The 19,221-nt window shown below is 55.6% G+C and overlaps 1 protein-coding gene across 3 annotated transcripts in view; it reads right to left on the reverse strand.

The window, feature by feature from the left end:
- Nucleotides 1-6,409: 6,409 nt before the first annotated feature.
- The window catches only part of PNPLA7 (patatin like domain 7, lysophospholipase), a 127,383-nt gene continuing 114,571 nt past the window's right edge, over nucleotides 6,410-19,221 (reverse strand). For all 3 annotated transcript variants that reach the window (XM_086763494.1, XM_086763496.1, XM_086763497.1), the window contains 4 exons: nucleotides 19,012-19,119; nucleotides 12,937-13,021; nucleotides 8,271-8,374; nucleotides 6,410-7,190 (listed from right to left, as the gene is read on the reverse strand). In XM_086763494.1, the coding sequence (XP_086619620.1) occupies nucleotides 7,110-7,190; nucleotides 8,271-8,374; nucleotides 12,937-13,021; nucleotides 19,012-19,119 (378 nt within the window). In that variant the 3' untranslated portion in view covers nucleotides 6,410-7,109. The remainder of the gene's footprint in view (nucleotides 7,191-8,270; nucleotides 8,375-12,936; nucleotides 13,022-19,011; nucleotides 19,120-19,221) is intronic.

The following is a 19,221-nucleotide window of genomic DNA, read 5'->3' on the forward strand; positions in this document are numbered from 1 at the left end:
CCAACCCCGCCAGCCAGGTGCTATTTTAAATCATCCCTCCCCACCAGCGCTTTAGACTCCCCACTCGCTGCCCCGGTTTTACTGCGAGGGCCGGGAGCAGAAGCGCTTTCCTCCCACTGCCCGTTTCGCACCAAGGAACGGCCGCGGCGCCACCGCCTCCATGAACGTGGCAGTGCTTGGGCACTTTGAAAAACCTCTTCCCTGCTACTTTGAGCGCACTGAAAGGGCCGTTGCTCGCAGAAGAGGAGCCCCGGCAAGAGGCACGGTCACCGCAGCCGCCCCTGCGAGGCTCAGCTCTCCCCTCTGCTTTCGGGGACCAAAAGCGCCTCGCTACAGGTGCACGGCCCCGCGGGAGCCTCGCAGGCGGCCAGGGCTGGCTGGGCCGCGCAGCCCCACGCCGCCACTCTCGGCCGCAGCCCAGGCACCGATCCGCAAGCCGGCACGGCCGCCTGCTCGCCAGCTCTTTCCTGCCTCATTACCCCTAAAATCCCGGGGGCGCGCCACTTTGCCAGCCCCGCTCTAAAAGCTTTTCCGATCTCTGCTTCCTTAAAAGCTTTCTATTTCCAGTGAGGAAGCAAGCGGTGGGGAGGGATTTTACAGCCCCTGAGTGACTCAGTGCCACGGCTGAGCCACGGAGCAGCAGTTCGGGGGATGTCCCAGCCGGGCTGGCATCCTGCAGCTTCACAGCGGGGAGAGGAGTCACCCACCAGCCACTTGCAGCTCATTCAGCACCTAAATCGGGAGCAGGACAGCCCGGTCACACACTGGGGGAACAGACCCCGCACCGGCAGGAGAGGGGAAAGCACCAAGATGGGACTGAGAACGACGAAGCCGAGGACGACAGAGCCAGCACACACATCCTTCCCCACCACATCCAGCCACGCAAGAGCCGACGCGCCGCACAGCCTGGGCAATGCTCACTCAAAGAGCAGAAACCCTTCCAGCCACGGCAGCGACTGGCTGAAAACCGCCACCGAGCGCCTCTGCCTTCAGGCAGCCATTAGCCACCGCGAGGAGAAAGCGTTTCACAGCTCAGCCCATGAAGAGGTGGATGCACATGCGCCCCAGATGCAGTAAAAAAAAAATATGTAGTTGTTGGAAGTGCAGCTGGGGGCACAGCCAGTGCCGAAAAGCAGCCGGCTGTGCCTCCCCGAGCCCGTGGGGCGCAGAGCACCCTGGCATCAACGCCAAGGGTAACCGGGGCATTTGGGGCCACCCGCGCCCGCCCAGCCCTCCCCGCAGCACCGCGCTCGAGCACGGGCACGGCCCCGAGCTGCCCCGTCCTGCCTGGCCCCCGCGGGCGGGTCAGGGCTGTTCAGTGAGGCAGCGGCCGTGTTTGACACACTCCTCCGGGGTCAGGCATCACATCCGGTGCGCCGCCTTCGAGGGAAAAGCGTGTCATTTATGGTACACCTAAAATTACTGCACATTTGGTGTTCCTGCTGATCCCACGTTACACACTGCAGGAGTGCTACAGCACGGAGCGGCGCTCATCCCTGCGAGGCCAGCATTGCCCGCGCCAGCTGCTGAGCCTTCCCTCCCTGACAGACACCAGGCTAAGGACAAGGTTTCCAAAAATAAGCATTTCCAGCAGCATCGATGCCGTTCATACCTCACGGGTACCAGCTCCTGCCCAGTGCTGGGGGTGTCCCGTGCCATCCAGGGGTCGTGGGCTCAGCACGGAGCAGTTCTGGATGGAGGCCGCGTCAAACCAAACCATCGCTCCTGACGGATAAACCTCTGCCTTTCCAGACCTGGAAGCCCGGCTGCTTCGTGACAGGAAGCTCGTTCCTGTCCATAACCCCCTGCCGGAGCAAGGCTTAATTAAGAGCCATCCCCGCTGGTGCCAGCCACGGAGAGCGGTGACGGTGGCTCTGCCAATTACCTGTGAAAATGCCACATCTGCGCTAAGGAACGCTCGGGCCCCAGGTGCGTCCCCAGCGCTGGGAACGCTGCTGAGGGCCGCTCCCGCAGCGTGCAGCATGGCTCCAGAACAATCCTGACACACAGGCAGATTTATGGTATCTTCGCTTCTAAACCCAGGATGGGCATCAATATCGCTTTGGCTTTGCTTTTCCCTATGATGATTTTTTTTTTTTTTTTTTTAACAACAGGCAAATGCTTTTACTGCTTTTGCTAGTGCTACCGTTTCCCCTAAAAGCCTTGATTCCTCCCAGGGAAGGGGTTTGGCAGCGCTGACTTGCCCAGTATGGATGTCCCCAGGCCGGACTGGCCGGCATTTCCCAGCTTTCGCGCCCGCGGGCAGCTGCGCCCTGTCCCTGTTTCCCAAGGGAGTTCCTGGGCACAGGATGCAGGCGCAGGCCCCGCCAGCTCCTGTCAGCGCTGTTCAACCAAAACCCAAATTAAGGCCATGGGGAAAAAAAGGGTGAGACCCTCAGTGACCTGAGGAGGGGATGGGGACAAGGAGCGTGGACACAAACCCGCCAGACCCGGGCGAGGAAGCAGCCGTCGGCCAGGAAGGGACACCTAACGGGTGCCCTTCTACTAGCAAAACCCACATCACAAAATTGCGTTCATCAAACAAACAGCCTCTTAACAACCCCACTGCCTCCGCTCTGGAAGCCACGGTCCCACAGTGAAACCTTGCACCCCGTGGCGGCGTTTCGGGAGGGTTCTCAGCACTGCGGGCAGCAGCGGGCGCGGGTCCGGCCTCGCGGAGCGCCTGCCGGAGAGGAAAATATTTACTGTGTTTCTCGTTTGCTGATTTTATTACCGGCTCTTACTCACAGCAACAGTAAAACCCAGCGGCACAGTAAAGCCCCCGCATCTTGACAGCTTAAACACAGTCCTCAGGCGGCACGCAGGGAAAATCACACATCGGAGGAGGTCAGGGGAGCACGAGTAAATAAGATGAGAATAATTTTGGAACAACACACAGCAAGAATGACGTCTGCCAGGGAAGGAGCATCGCAGGGTCCTGCCGCAGCCCTGGCCGTTCCTGGCTGGGGAGTGAAGCCCCGAGGGGCTGCATGGACACAACCGGCTCCGTACAGGCGAGAAGCCCGAGGAGCTGCAGCAGCAGCCGTTGCAAGCAGCGACAGCCAGAGCTGTGCGGCAGGAGGTCAAAGCTCTCCCCCTGCCTGGGCAAGGCTTCCCGGAGAGTTTGGGTGGGTGCTTCCAGCTGCCGCACGGGCAATGGTGGTTGGCTCTTCCCAAACGCCACTGGAGCTGTCCCCAAGAGCTGAACAGCTCAGGAGGCCACATTAACAAAGAAACTAATTAAGTTCGTTACTTGCACAGAGCTGTTCGCTGTAGCACCTGCACGGTGCTGGCCCACGGGGACAGGAGCACCACGGCTCACCAGCACGGGGGGTCAGGAGGCCCAGCTACGGCAGCCCCTCACCAGGCATGGATGGTGGCCACGCTGTCAGCCCTGCCCCTGCAGGGACTGGGGCCAGAGTTGGAGTCCTGCAAACAAATTTCCCCAAAACACCCTCCCTCCTCCATGGCCTCACCTCTCCAGCGGGCACCTGGTTCTCAAATCACCGCCTCGGGACACGTCTGTCCCCTCAGCGCGGCAGCCACGGTCACTGGCAGAGCCCCTGGGCAGCGCAGGCTGCGCCCGTGGGCGTTTCTCACCCCGCTTCTCCACGCCGGCTGCTTGGAGGGGCTCAGCCTGGGCCAGCGAGCAGGACCGGTGCGTGACCCACTGCGAATCCATCACTGGGATGTTTCTGAAAGCGCATTCAAGGCTTTACCCCAGCAGCCGGCAGCCATCAGATGTGTCACAGCCAAGGCCTTGCTGGGACCCTTTCCCCCTGCAGCCGCCGCTCACGGCCGTGGTCCCCTAGAACCTTGCTCTGGTCCTGCTACCTTGTGTCTGGCATTGCTGTGTGTCCTCTTCACCCGAGATGAAACCTTCAGGTCTCAGCAGCTGTTTTCTCTCCCCCAGTACAGCCAAACTCATCGAGCTTCTGGTCAGACTTTGTCTTTTAAGGGATGTCACACCCCCATGAAGAAGTCACAGGGAGAGCAGGCGGTTTCCAGCCGAAGCCAGCACCCACTGGGCCAGCGAGGCCCGGCAGGACAGTGGCCCGGGCTGGGACAGCAGAGACGGGCAGACTGGGGCTCTTCCAAACCACCCTTCTGCTGCGTTTCCAGCACAACAACGGGGCTGTCGCTGTGGGCCCCGGGGTGTGAACAGGGGATCCAGCACCAACCCCTCAGCACAGCGCTGGGCGTCCAAGGGCGCAGGGACCACGTAAAACCTCCCAACGTGGAATTGCGCACGCGGGGCAGGACGGTCGGGATGCACGTGGTGTAAGTGCAGGATGGGGCCGAACCAGGACAGGGCCCTGCGGTGGCCGACCGGGCAGACCACAGCCAGCAGCAAAGCAAACTGGAAAAACAATTTTGCTTGTAAAGTTGTACCGTAAGCGGTTACATTCCTCTGCCCAGAAAAGTTTGTTTTAGCATCCAGGGCTCGGCTACAGAGAGCGCAGCTGGGGAGGGACGCTGTGATCAATTATTTAGAAGAGACTTCCAGTCGCACATCGAAGGTTTATTTTCTGTCTCCATACATCTGAACCCAGTGCCATTTCCCCGTGGAACAGGGCACAGAGCAAATAGTAGCACACGCAGGAGCCCCCTATTTCAGTATTTTTCTGTTTTCTGCGACTCCGTCAACCTGTGCAGCCACGAGCCCAGCGGCCCGAGCCCAGGCTGCAGGAGCGAGTCTGGCTGCTGGGGAGGGTCAAGTTAGAACACACAACTTGGAAGAGACTGACCTGTTTGAACAGAGGGGAGGAGCTCTCCTGGACCGGCAGAGCTGCGCAGGAAGCGCTGGTCCAGGCTGACTGATCCGTCATCCTTCTGGAAAACAACCCATGGTTGTAACCGTGCTGCCCCGGCGGCTCGGCAGCTGGGCACAGGGAAGACGCAGGATCGGCGGCTGCCATGGGAAGCGTAACGCAGGTGTCTGACCAGCAACAACCCGCCCATCGTCAGGGGGTCTGATCCTCCCTCTGCTGAGGGCACTTTTGTTTTTAAACCTATCCATCGCAGGCTGAAGGCTGCTGGTAAGGGCAACCAGAGGACCTCGGTCATCTCCAGGACCAGCCCGATTCCTGTTTCCCAGGGGAAGGTTCCTGTGCTGTGACCCCCTGTCAGTGCAGACACTGAAGGGACTCACATCTGGTTTGCATCTCCCCATCAGAAAAACAAATTGTGCCGCTGCTGAGCGAGACGCGCTCCTCCCGCATCGCTCGGAGCAGCTCTGCGCAAACGAAGCAGCCAGCGCTCAGGTGGGCGCTCACCTGCCCTCACTCCCAGCCTGCCCAAGCGCGTCCCCAGCTCACAAGCCCTCCGTGACCGGCACCAACACCGCCCCGTAACCAGTCTCAGCAGAAATGAAACCTCCAGCCCAACAGGCAGCCTGTGCCTCCACAGAGCCCCCGCTGCTGGCTGCTCTGCCTCCACTTCAAATGCCATTTTTAAGTTTTCTCTGTAAGAATTGATTCTTCTCCATAGCAGGGAACAAGCTCCAGCAACTGCAACATTTTCTGTATGACTGCACTAACCAAAACCTGCTTCAAAGACCTGGGTGACCCTTGCAGGGACGGTCTCCGATCACTTCCATCGCCTCGGAACAGGCCGACGGCCGGCCAGGTGATGGAAGTGACCGAGGGGAGGGCGAGTCCCTCCGCAAACACTGCCCTGAGGCTCTGACACGTGAAAACGCCGTTTTGTGTAAGAGGAACGGCCTCCCTTGGTGGAGGCTGCACGGTCACAGACATGCTGGAGGAAAACGTGAGGTGGCGCCAGCAGGGAAGGAGCCTGTGCCAGGAGGGAGTACGTGGGAGAGGAGGGTAACTGCAGCGATCAGGTCACACTTCACCATGCTTACAACCGCCGCGGTCCTCGGTGGTGCCACCAAACACGTTTCTGCCCTCAAAGCTGTGCTGCCCAGCTCTGGTCGTGTCTGGAGGCATCGCCGCCGGCTGCTGACGCACTTCCCATCGGAGGGCCAGGAGCGCTTGGCAAAGGAGGCAGCTCGGAGCAGCGCCTTTGGCGCTGTCGAATGACAAATCCCCTCAAGGCAACAGCACCTAGAGCTGGTGCTGAGCAGAGGAGTCTACATAAAGCAAGAATTAGCTTGCCTATCCAGCCACGCGGAGCTATCGGCAACGACAGATGTGAGACAAGAGTAGCAAGCACGGGGGGACTTGCGAACACGGTCCGGCTCACACCGACTGCTGCGGCCGCAGAGGGGAAGGGCACGGGAGGATTTTCCCAGCACCTGACAACGCACCGAGTGACTCCTGCTGGGGCTAGGAACTGAGAACCACGTGTGTTTCTCTGCAAGTCTGACACGAGCAGAGGCAAGGTGGGCTCTTAGACGCTGACAATCTTCTCTCTGTGGGCCCCAACACAAAGAACCACGCAGACATTTCAATGCAGCAAAATAACTTCATTTCACAGGGCAAATACAGCCAAGTAGTGACTCCCGAGTTGCCCGGCGAGTGTCAGCTCCATGATCCGTCAGCAAACGCTCTGCTGATAGCGGCTCCACAGCCACTGCCCACACTGACTGATTCCTTAGGTCTAGATTTCACCTGAAATACATTCGGACTGGCTCCTGTCAGAGCACTGCTCACGAATGCCTGGTTGAAAGTCACTGAGGAGTTAATGACAGTTACCTGATCACAGGAAAAGAAAGCAACGCTGCTTCACCCACAGACCCCTCCCTCTCTCTGTGCTGCTGCTCGGAGCCTTTTCAGCACACAGCAGGATAGCATCCCGTCGTTCTGTGGGCCTTCACAGGAAAAACAGCGACTAGAACATACAGCAGCAAAAATCAAGGCAGCATTTAACTGCGCGTTCCCAGCACGTTTCCCCTCTGCCAGTCTCGGCGTGGGCAATAACCGGCCGCTCCCACTGGCACCCGTACGAGGGGTGGGGCGCGATGCGGGTATTTGTGCTTGGTGCTGGCAGCTGAATGCCCCAGACCGTGTCTGAGGGAGGACGAAAGCTTGCTTAATTTCCACTAGATGTTGATTTGGCTTTTTTAAATATTCCATAAATACAGATGGCTGCTGTCGGTACAACGGCTGCAGCTCTCAGCCCGCGAGGTCGGACTCTCCTGCGCGCTAGCCCGGCTCTCCCGTGCTGCTTGCCTGGCCATCCACGCTGGGGACATTCCTGCGCTTCCTTATCTGCGTATCTTCATCCTGAAGGAGAAAAAAAGAAATAAAGCACAAATTCATTCCTCAGCATCTTCTCTGAGCTGGATAAAGTCTGTCTTCTTTCCCTCCACTTCTTTGTGCACCAACCATTACCCACTGGAGATCGGCCCAGCAAACAAAATCTTTGCGCCATCTCTCCAGCTCCTCTCCCAGAACACCAAAGCCATCTTACAGCCTCACGTGGGCAGCCACCCAGGGCGGGCACCTTCCCAAACCACTCACGTGCTCCCACTGAGAAACCGTTCATGTCCAACACAACGGGCAGCTCCACCTTTCAAACCTGCCGGCCGCTCTACCTGAGTAAGGGCGGCAAGGATACGACCCTTCAGAGCTTCGCTTCTCAGGCTGTGAAAAGTCTGACCTCCCAGTTTTCCTCAGGGTGGACCTGACGTCCCGCAGAATCAAACAGCTTTGGCTGGAAGGGACCTCTGGAGGGTGTGACACAATTTTCTGCTCCAAGCAGGCCAACCCTAATGCCACATCTGGTTCTTCAGGGCATCGTTTTGGTTTTCAGGTGTCTGCAAGGATGGAGTTTCCACCATCTCCCTGCACAGCCTGTTGCAGTTCTCAGCCAAGCTTACTGGGAAATCTTTCCCCCTGTTCCCAGCCTTCCTTTAGCACAAGTTGTGTCTGTCACCTCTTTTTGCTGTGCATCTCTGCCGCTGTCTGCTCCATAACCACCCAGCAGGCAGCTGCAGGGAGATCCTCTCTTGGCCTCCTCTCCTCCGAGCTGGAGAAAGCAGCTCCCTCAGCTTCTCCTCGTGCCGAAAGCTCTCCAGCCCTGACCCACCTCCTGCGCAAACCCACGGAGCTGCGTGGCCAGGTTTTAACCGTGGCCAGGCTTTGCCACACACAGCACCGCTGTAGATGACCGACCTGAACCAGGTGAGCACGCATCATTTAGTGGCTGTGCTACACGAAAAGCAAACTTATTTCTGCAGCATCTTCCTCAGCCAGTCCCTTCCAGGCGCTTCTCTCCTTCCCAACACCCCCGCCTCGCGCCCGGCACACCCCCTTCACAGGGGCTCAGCGATGCCACGGGCATTGCCACGGGGCAGTTCGTACCGAGTCAGAATCTTCTTCAACCTGGCTGCTTATGAAATTGATATAATCATCCTTCTGGTTGTCCAGAACTTCTTCCTCGTACTCAGTCTGGTAGTCTGACTCATCTAGAGAGAGAGGAGAGACAAAACACTGGTTTAACTGGCACTCAGAGAGGCAGAGAGAACTGGCAGAGCAATGACAGTTGTCTCAACCGAGCACTGGCGCGGGGCAGGGTGACTGCTGGCCAATGCTCCACAGCTCACTGAACTGGGACTACTCCAACCAGACCACAAAATAAACTCTGTCCAGTACATGAACTGGTGTCCTGGGGCCCTCCAGAACCCAAAGAGCCTGGAGCAAGAGCAGCGAGGTGCAAACTGTCTGTACTGCGCTGCTGGGTTCAGCTGCCCGGCCCAAGGGGACACAACCTCTGGCAACGGGGAGACGTTCCCTGGCGAACGCTCTGCACAGAACAGTTGCTGTCTCCCACCCATCAGTGTCAGTCCAGACGAGGCCTGGAAAATCCCTCCAGGAGACACGGCTGTGAGCTACCGATCCGAGCTCTCCCGGACACCTCAGTCCCTGGAAACAGGGACTTCCAGGCACAGGGCGAGCTCGTCCTGGCGCGGAGATGATAACTGTGTGTCTCACAGTCTCTGGTCCGCGGGACAGTGACATTTACACTCCCCTCCACTCCACGGGGCACAACCACCTGCACTCTCTGGTAATCAGCAGATTAACATAATTTAGGGAAGCTCCAGAGCTGTGCACACAGCAGGACATGCCACCAAGCCCCCAGTAACAACACCAGAGCCCACTCCCAAGGGAAGAGACGCATCAGTGCAGCGTCAACGCCCCTTCCAGCACCTGGAGATCACTTTAGGGTCAGGGTTGTCACCTGCGAACAGGACTGACTCCCACACCAGCCCAGTCCTCAAGGAACGTGCCAGGGCAGACGCCCGCCGTCGACCCCAGAACATCACCCAGCGCGCCAGCAGCTGCTGCTGAGCCCCATCCCGACCGAGCGCGAAACCAGGGCCCGCGGGCAGCGAAGCGAAGCGCGTGGCAGACGGCCACCTTCCCTTCGCACGGCTTCTGGCACGCGGCTTTTCAGAACGCAAGTGAAGGCATTAAAATGGCAGGAAGGCATTTTTGCCTGACGCTAGGTCTTCTGCCACGTTCACCAGTTAACTCCAGAGCGCTTGGAGTCGCTGGAGCAATCCCTGGTTTTTAGCCCACTAACGAAGAAAGTGGCTCGTGTTTAAACGGGATTCTTGATGAAGCATTTTTTTTGGGAACAGTCCATAGCATCTGCTCCCTGCTGAAGACAACAGCACAGTCTGTTCCACGGCGTTTTCCTCCAACACGAGAATGACAACCAATGGCTAGAACATTAGGACTAAAGACATTGGGTCTTTTTTAAAAATATTTTTTTGGTTTTGGTTTTAAATATTTTTTACTATGTATTAGAGAATTATCATTAGCTTACACTAAAAACATCGCTGCTAATCTTTGATAAACACACCGGAGAAACTGGAAACTCGAACAGCAACAGGCAGCACAACCAATAGTTTGCAGTTGACAGCCCCAGCGAAGCTGACTACCATCAAACCAAGCCCCTCGATTTTCCGAGCACTATTCCGCATTTACCAGTTTTTTATACAGGTGCTAAAAAAGAAGGGAAGGATGTCCCTTCTCACATCCCTCACACAGCTCCGGGCGCTGGAGAGCAAGAGGGCAATGAGAACAGAAGGCGTCCCTGCTGATCACCTTCCATTGCCCGCTCGAGGCTGAGCTCAAGGGACAACCGCTCCTTTACGCCACGAGAACCCCCAGAAGCATCAAGAGGGACGGAGGCCTCGTTGCGCTGCTCGACACACCGATACCCAACCACCGCAGCGTGAGAACGAGCCAGCGCAGAGGGATGACCCTGGGGGAAGGCAGCCGAGCCTCCCGTGAGCAGGGGAGTCCGTGCACAGCGGGAAGGGCGCGCACCGCTCCTCACGCCGAGGATCTGCTTCGTGATGCTGCAGCTTTCAGCATTTCTTCTACAGCCCGATTTCTGCAGGTAACACACCACACGGGAAGCAAATCGGTTTCTGTTTCAGGAGTGCTGAAGGGCTTCGATGTGAATCTGGGAATCTGGCAGCTGATCAGAGCCTAAGGTGCATGAGTGCCTCTTGACAAAACTCCTTCTTAAGCAGCAAAGGTGTGGAGGGTGACCTAGTGCCCCACAACTGTGTCCCTTGAGAGGCCTGGGGATGTCTCCTGCTCCAGCTGTATGCAAGACGCCGTATTTCACTCCACTGTTAACTCTTCTCTTTCCCGAGTCGTCTTTACAAATGACCGTTGCTACAAACGCTCTGCTATGCGACGTACCTCCTCCAGGCAGTGCGCCACCTCACCTCACGCTAGCAAACCTGGCCGTGGGGACAGCCCAAAGCACTGCTGCTTTCAAAAACGGGACACAAAACCTGCTGTGGGACATCCCCCAAGAGCCTGCGTTACTTCAGTCCTCGGAAATCCCTGACGGGTGGGAGCGTGACCAGAGGTGCAGCTGAGCCACCCTCGCAGGATGGCACCTGAGCTCCCCTGGCTGTGTAAAATGCAATTCCAGCCGAACAAAGACAGAAATCCCAGTCTGGGAAGTGTTTGGATGCAGAACAAACACGGCCACAAACACTGCAGTGGCTCAGCTGTGGAAAGGAGCTCCCGGTCTCCTACAGACGCTTGCCCACGCGCTCACCGGCAGTACCCGTACCCCGGCTCTGCCAGCCTCTGCCCGCTGGGGCCGTTCACCCTTCGTGCTGCCGCCTCCCCCTCTCCTGGGCTGCCCAGTCCATCAGAACACGATCATTGTCATTTTCTTTCTTTAGAACAAAATTATTGACATAATTTCCCCACCCAGCCTGAGACTTGTGCTATGCTGTCAGGTCAGAGCCTTTCTAAATCCCTGAGGTCCGAGATCTCACTCAGGAAGGGAATTCCAGGGAGAAAAAAGGTTTTACCCTCTCTGACAGTGCTGTTTCACAGCCAGGCCACCAAGAAGCACTCTGTCTCTTTCTTACACGGAACAAAAGCAGTCGGACCATCTTCACCCCATCACTAGCAGACAAACCCAGAGGCTCAGCAGCAGGTAGAAGGAACCACCTGACAGCCACGCAGCCACGGCCGCGGAGGTGTCACCCTCTGTCTGAGCTCACCCCAGTACAGGCCGCTTCCCTTGAGAGCTCCAGACACCTCTTGAGCCAAAGCGACACCGTTCTGGAGGCACTGAGGTGACACTGCGTCCAGAGGAACGCCTTCACAGCCACTGCCCACCAAAAACCGGGCAAGGTCCCTGCAGGCAGCACATGGAGTCACCCACAACATGAACAGAAAAGGTCCTTCAAGCCACAGCACCCACGTGCATGACTTCCTCCCTCTCCCCCCCTCTGGGGTCTCCACAACCAACAGCTTTCAGCATCCGTGAGGAGCACGCAGCACCCACCCATCCCAAATGCCCAGGCACAGGCCCTCCTTAGCCCAGCGTTCACCTGATCTGCTTTTGGAAAGACGTGTCCCCTGCTTACACTCATGCTCAAGGGCTTGCCCAGGAGAAAGCAGGTCCTCCTAACGGAGGATCCAAAACTATACAAGGGAGACAGAGCTGTCCCAGTTCCCTGGTTAAACGTCAGCAGGTCCCAACGCCCATGCCTTAAACAACCACGACACACGAGCCCTTCGTTCTTATTCACAACGGCTGATCCAACCACGTTTGATTAATATTTTCTTCATAAGGCATATGATTGCAATTAGCATTTCAAATTACCACAGGGACATCTCCACAAACAGTCACAGATGGGAGGACTGCTAACTTTAGATTTCCCTCTGCCAGAACAAGAAACTGGGAGGAGGGGACAGACTGTTTATAAAGAGTCCTAGCAGTGGTGAAACGCTCGCAGATCTCAGGCCTGCAAAGCTCTGATCCTTTTTGTCAAGCGAGCTCCGGTTACGGCATTTAACGGGGAACGGCTCCGCAGGGCTCGGCTGAGGCACAAGGCACTCGAGTGCCTCCGTGTAAAGACGCAGAGCTGTTAGACGTTCCTCATCGGTTCACTAGTGCTCCCCGAAACAGGAGCGTGCAAAAAGCAACGGAGCCACTGAGCGACTCCAGATCCTACTCACATCAGCAGGGAACACTTGAGATCAGCCTCCTCCCGTTGCAAAAGGGCACGGACCAAAGAGCGAAGCCGTCACAAGGACATGGGCCAGCACACAGAGAGTGGAAGCCGGTCTTTGCAGGAGGCGCCACGCGTGTTATTTCACTCGGACGAGGCTCCCTTGGGTAGGGATCACTCCTACTGGGAAGCCACAGCAGGGAAGGGCTGGCAATGGACGTCTTGCCGTGGCAGGAACGCTCGGCTCCCATCCTCTCCCGGAGAAAAGAGCAGGAAGGGGAACGCAGAGGGTCTGGCCTGGGCAGGCTCGGGCACACCTGCAGGGAGAGGCTCTGGAGGAAGTGAGGGGACAGCCCGCCACCGCCAGCTTCGCTCACCGACACCAGAGCCAGCCCTGGCCTGCCACAATTTGCAGCGCAAGGTGTTAAAAGAAAGCAGTTAGACACAGCATACAGGACGAGCGTGGCCGTCCCGACCTCGCTGCCCTTCCCCACGCCTCCGCAGCGCAGCTGGCTCACCCCACTCACCGTCTGCCACTGGTGCTTTCACGGGCTCGATCCTGGACACGATTTCTGCCAAGTCCGTAAAAGAGGTGGTGGGGCAGGTCATGTTCTGAAACACAGCGTAGGTACAGGTATGTTAACAAGTACACACAAAAATCCAAACATTTTTATCATAGAGAAATAGCACTGAATAGACAGAAAGCTCCGGACACACAAATTCTCCATGACTGCCCCCTCAAAAGCCGTTACTCCTCAGTGGGTAACCTCCTAACGACTCTGCTGATGCAGGTCTGGTGGCAGAGATGGGATTCCCAAGGGCAAACAGTGGGACAACCTCTAACGGCTCCTTCTCCATCCACGCAACAAGAAGCCTTATTAAAAATTTAGCAAACTATAGAAAAGACCACAAAGACAAGAACCAGAGGGTCTGGACTCCGTGATAACTCACTTTCCTCGTTTGCTCTTCATCGCTGTTTCTTTGTGAGAGGGAGCGGCCGGGCCAGGTGCAGCCCCAGGGAGCTTTCGCCTTCCCTTGGGAGAAGAAGAAGGGGCCCCAGTGCCCAGGTGGGACACGGCGCTGGGTCCAGCCCTGAGCGACGCTGCGGGAGGCTGCAGGGACCAGCGGGCAGCAGCGCAGCATGGGGGTGCCCAGGACCCACCCGGGACCCTGACGAGCCGTGGAGCCGGAGGTGCTGCGCCAAGCAAGAGCCTGAGGTACACGGTCTGCCCGCAGTGAGAAACATTTCCCACTGTAATTCCTCTTTTCAATAAACCCTTTCTATTTCTGTTCCGTCTCGCTCAAGCAGTGGGTTGAGCATTCTCTATTTTGAGAAGCTGCCTGCTCCAGTTTCTCTTCTAATAAACCCCAACTTTGGCATTTTGGCCTTCCAGCATGCAGCGCCATGAGCAGCCCGACCTGCCTCCTCAGGGCCAGGCGCAAGGTCACCAGATGGAAACCTGAGCAGCCCTCACCTTGTTTTAAACCAGCGATGTTAACTGGTACACCAGCACACAGCCCCGGAGGGGAGAGACGGGGAAGTGCTGGCAGGGGGCACGTTATCCGTGTTATCTGCGCTAGGCTGACGGGAATTGCTGCGACAGACCTGCCCACGTGCTTCCAGACAGGGCAGTTTCCTAGCTCAGGGCTTTTATGAGCAATTCTTTGCTCTTCTGGCAAGAACAGTGATACCGTGAATCATACAGCCCCCACGGGGGTCACAGCAGAAGCCCGTTACGGCCGCAGCAGACTGCTCCCAGTCGACCTTTAATCTACAACGAACTTTTGATGGGATTTAGTGCAGCCAGAGCAAGGTGCAGATCCAGGACAAACAGCCGGTGGGGAGCAGGGGACAGAGAAAAGCCCAGAGGGAATGAAAAAATACCCGTATGGAACGAAACAGCAGTGGCCTGGGACACACGCTTTAGAATACAGAGAGGTCAGGGAGCTCAGGGCTCGGTTTGACCATTAAGGAGCCATTGAGAAGGGTGAGTCAGCGTGCCGTAGGACTAAGTGAGGGATATGTGCGAACTCCGGCCACCAAGCAGACGCAGCAACGCTGGAGGCAATCACCTGCACTCTGAAAATGCGGGCTCTTACCAAGCGGACATGGCAGCGGCATGCAGTGCCCAGGCAGACACGTGCCAGGCTGTCCCTGGGAGCACCGGCTCTGGAGGGGACAAAAGTCCATCCCGTACGAACAGCTGAACAAAATCCTGCAGCGAGCATCCCCAAAAGGTGCCTCAGGAAAAGCACCATCAGCCCACGTGCTCCCACAGACGAGGTGAGGACAGACAGGGACGAAGGCAGCGGTAAGAGCGACCGCAGCCACGGGAGGGTCGTGACGCCGCCGACACACAGGCGATCTCGCGGGTAAGGCTGTTTGAGGATACTTGGTGAGGCAGCTGCACCCCAAAGTCTTTGCACTAGGGCTGGCACGCCACTTGTGGGAAACCAGGTGCCTTCCTACGCTCCTCTGATGCTTTGCAACAGGAATTTAACATTTAAAACCCTCCTCTTACTACTTTTCAGGACAAAACCGCACTCCATCAGTTAATGCAAGGGAACGAAGCATCTCAGGGTTGATTTGAAACCTACTCTAAAGCCTTTCTGCTGGTACTTTTTTCCCAAGGAGGACAGTATTCTCTTCGGCACCATCTTTATTAAATAAATTAGAAGAGAAAGACAGTTACTATTGTAGTCTGCTAGATTATATTTAGCTTTGACTATGAATAACACTTCAGCAGACAAAACTTCCCCGAGGAGATCCAATTACGGGTACTGCATTATTCTGTGCTGGCGAAGAGGAAGGGCTGGTGAAGTGAACTTTGCGTAAGGTTCCTGCTGTTTGTGTCTTCAGTATTTGCATTTTTGAGACAAGGTAAACAGTGATGGAAGGATGAAAGCAAAGAAAACGCATCTAAACAATTAAATATCTGGAGTTTTAAAGTAAAAATTCAATGCTTACGACACGGAAACGAGATGATAAGAAACCGCGCTCAGCTCTCTCAGATGTTGAACACTCCAGAAATAGCCGAAGAACTAAAACACAGGGAGCATGAAACCTCCGCTAATGAAACGCAAGTTAAAAATATCAGCTGTTATCCCGGAAAGAGAGCAGAGCTGAAGCACTTGAGTGACTCTAATGGACTAAGGGGAAGAAAAAAAAAAAAGACAAACACCCCAGTGGGAGCCCACAACAGTTGTTATTTTGTAGAAATAAATCTACTGAAACAAAAGTCAGATTTAAAAAAATCTTGTTTTTTACTGGACTCCAGAGTTTCCAGAGGAAGCGCAGAGACCTCCTAGGCCCTGGCAGTACAGCCTGGAGCCAAGCCTCAGCGTCAGCGTGGGGAACACACAAAGGTGATGGTCCCCGCTCCGTAACACGGGCAGTTCAGTGAGTCACTCTCCTGAACCCCTTATTTTCAATCCTGTTGGCATCTCAGCAATCAGCACTTTCTGCCGTGCTATCAGGTGCACGCACAGAAATACAAGGAGAGGCTGCGAATACAGTAAGCACGTGACAGACCCCATCTCCAGCGCAGCTGAAAGGCCAGAAAAACCAGGGGAGACTGTGATAAATGCTCAACATGCTGCTTGGTGCACAGCTGTAATATCACGATTTAATGAAATCTTAGCCTGGATTAGCGTACCCCGTATAAGGGCAATGTTAAAAGAAGTCTTCTTTAAAAGAAACACTTGTTACAGCAGAGAATATGTTTGACCTCATTACCAGTTAGCAATAAGTCAGAGGATGATGTGGCCAGCAGGTTGAGGGAGGGGATTCTGCCCTTCTGCTCTGCCCTGGTGAGACCCCCCTGCAGTGCTGCATCCAGCTCAGGAGCCCCCAACATCAGAAGGATGTGGAGCTGTTGGAGAGGGTCCAGAGGAGGCCACACAGATGCTGAGAGGGCTGGAGCAGCTCTGCTGTGAGGCCGGGCTGAGAGAGCTGGGGCTGTTCAGCCTGGAGAAGAGGAGGCTCCGGGGAGAGCTGAGAGCGGCTCCCAGTGCCTAAAGGGGGCTGATAAGAGAGACAGGGAGAAACTCTTCAGCAGGGCCTGGTGTGACAGGACAAGGGGTGATGGTTTTAAAATAGAGGGAGGTAGATTTAGATTAGATATTAGGAAAAAATGTTTTATGCTGAGGGTGGTGGAGCACTGGCCCAGGTTGCCCAGAGAGGCGGTGGATGCCCCATCCCTGGAAACATTCCAGGCCAGGTTGGCCGGGGCTCTGAGCAACCTGATCTGGTTGGAGATGTCCCTGCTCCTGGCAGGGGGGTTGGACTGAGTGGGCTTGAAAGGTCCCTTCCCCATCCAAACCGTTCTGTGACTCTATGATTCTAAATAGGATGTATAACCATCCCCGAGACACACAGAGTCTTCCCTCCCTTGACATCTCCTACGACTGTCAATACAAACACACACATAGCCAGTCTGAACACCAGGAGTCAGGGGCAAAATGGGGGCCCGCCTTCTGCAGCTCAGCTGGTGTATCTCCCAGTCCAGCTCACCTTCCCAGTAAGAAATAACCAGCCCATGCGTTCTGGGGCTCCTCAGGCCACTCAGCTCACCAGCCCGTTTCCCCTAACGCTCAGTCCTCTGCGCTCCTCCCAAAGGCACCCACCCAGCCAGGCAGCTCGGGTGGGATTCGTCTGACGAGAGGAAGCCATTGATGCCAGTCCCCTTGGCTCCCTTTGCGTGGCCGGAGCAGACGGTGCCATTCATCTCATCCCAACGGAGCCACTTCTGCTTCATCTAGTGACTCACACCACACAGAGCTCACCTCTGTCCAGTGACAAACGGGGGTCTCGGGCAACCAGCTCAGCCGTGGGCGTCATCCACCCCTCGTCGCTGGGCTAACGTCCGTGCCTGCAAGTACTGCCCCTCCTCTCTCCTTGCTCACGCTGTCCCACTCCTAGCAAAAGTGCTCTACCAGCGACCTCTGAAAGAGCCGCAAATCGTCAGGGTCATTTTTCACCTCTACTGACTTGCTTACGATACATTCTCGCAATCACTTAAAACATTACTGCTCATTTCCCGATCTCTAAATGACAAAGATTAATTACTGGGTAAAACACGAAGCCTTTTGTAGCGCTTGGGATTTAAATCAGAGGAATTCAAAGGAAGGTAAGAATAAGGCAATATATGATAATATTGTACCCAAGTCCTCAAAAAAGTGATAACTGCTTCTTAAAAACAACTGAAACTTCCCCGCCGAGAAATTCAGTCAGCTCACTGAGTTAGGAACCAACTCTGGAAGCAGATCTCAATCTTTAAACTTGTAAGACCAAGATAATTTTATCCTACTTTCACGTAGAAACCTTAACAGGACCAAACACACAGCAACACCGTGTAGCCTATAGATTTGCCATAATCAGGCGTTTACCACACTGCACATTAACCGCTCGCATGTGCTGAAGTGGGCAGAACAAGGTGTGTGAAACCCAGTCCCTCGACAGCGCCGCAAGCTCCCGCGGAGCTCCCACGACGGCTCTACGAAATGCCTTTTCTAATAGAGCAGTGAGGGAGAAAGCAACAAAGCATGAAATCTGACTTTGCAGGGATTTTAACTCTCATCTAAAAACACATCTCCAGCAAGGGTTCAATTTAGGTTCCCTGGAAGCATCCGAGAACTACCTGAGTCACATCCTGAAAGCCAGCAATGGCCGAGATCAGTGCCAGTGACCCCAACTCACATCCTCCGGGACAGGCGCTGGGCAGCCGGTGGGAGAGCGCCGCTGCCCTGGCAGAGCAGTATCTACTCGCAAGAATGAAATCCAGGTAGCACCTGAAGTTTCTGGCACAAGAATAAATGAAAAATAATTCTTAAAAAGTTACTTGTGCCTACCCAGCACTACTCAAGGAGGCAGTCCATATGCGCATTCAGGCGATGGGTACAAGCATGGCGCATCGCTGGAAATGACAGACAGTCCTCTCCCAGGACCTGCAGGGCAGTGACAGCCCCCGCTCCAGCGCATGGCGCAGAAGGCAGCTCAGCCAGCAGCACGTACTGCCCTCAAGCCTGCCGTCTCCTCACACAGCGGAGGAGAGAAAGGTGGGCATGTAAAGAAGTAGAGATCAGCTACGCGTCTCAGAAAACGCTGGTTACTGGTGAGCATCCCGCCTTCCTTCGAGGTTATTTCTGTCATGAACAATTCCAGGTTACAAACACAGTATCAAGAACCTGTTAGAATGAAACAGCAACAGGAGAGTGCCCTACAGAGCGCTACGTCGGCTCTTGGGGTCTCAGAGACCCCATCGTACTTGCTGAGGATACGGATGGGCACGCATCAGGCAGCGGGGACGGACAGGGAGATGAGGGAGCCTGGGCTCTGGCAGAGCAGGCTTCGGCTGCGCTCGTACCTGACGATCAGAGAAGTGCAGGACCGCAATCACCAAGGCTATGGCCCAAGGACAGAAGTTCTCAAAAACTGATCATACCTCTTCTTGCCTAAAATATGCTTTTAACTAATACCCGCAGCTCACAACAAGGACTCAATGCCATCGATCATTCTCACTCTTGGCAGTTTCCACGCAGTTTGCGGCCTGGCGCGCATCGAGTAGCCCTTGCAGAACGCTGCATTCAAACCGAACACTTACCTCAGTTTTGGATTTGCAAGTCTCTTGTCTGTCTCTCAGCATCTTGTCAAGGACTCCACTCCTGCACCAGACATTAAACACGGTTTTACCGTGCTGATATCCCACTTCCTGGAAAAAAAAAAAAAAAAAAAAGAGAGTCGGGGAAACAAAAGCAATTAATAATTAAATCCATAATGCACATCATCTGCCAATTAGCAGGCGATCTGGAGA

The sequence above is a fragment of the Chlamydotis macqueenii genome, chromosome 20, assembly GCF_036417535.1.
Source record: "Chlamydotis macqueenii isolate bChlMac1 chromosome 20, bChlMac1.mat, whole genome shotgun sequence".
NCBI lineage: Eukaryota > Metazoa > Chordata > Aves > Otidiformes > Otididae > Chlamydotis > Chlamydotis macqueenii.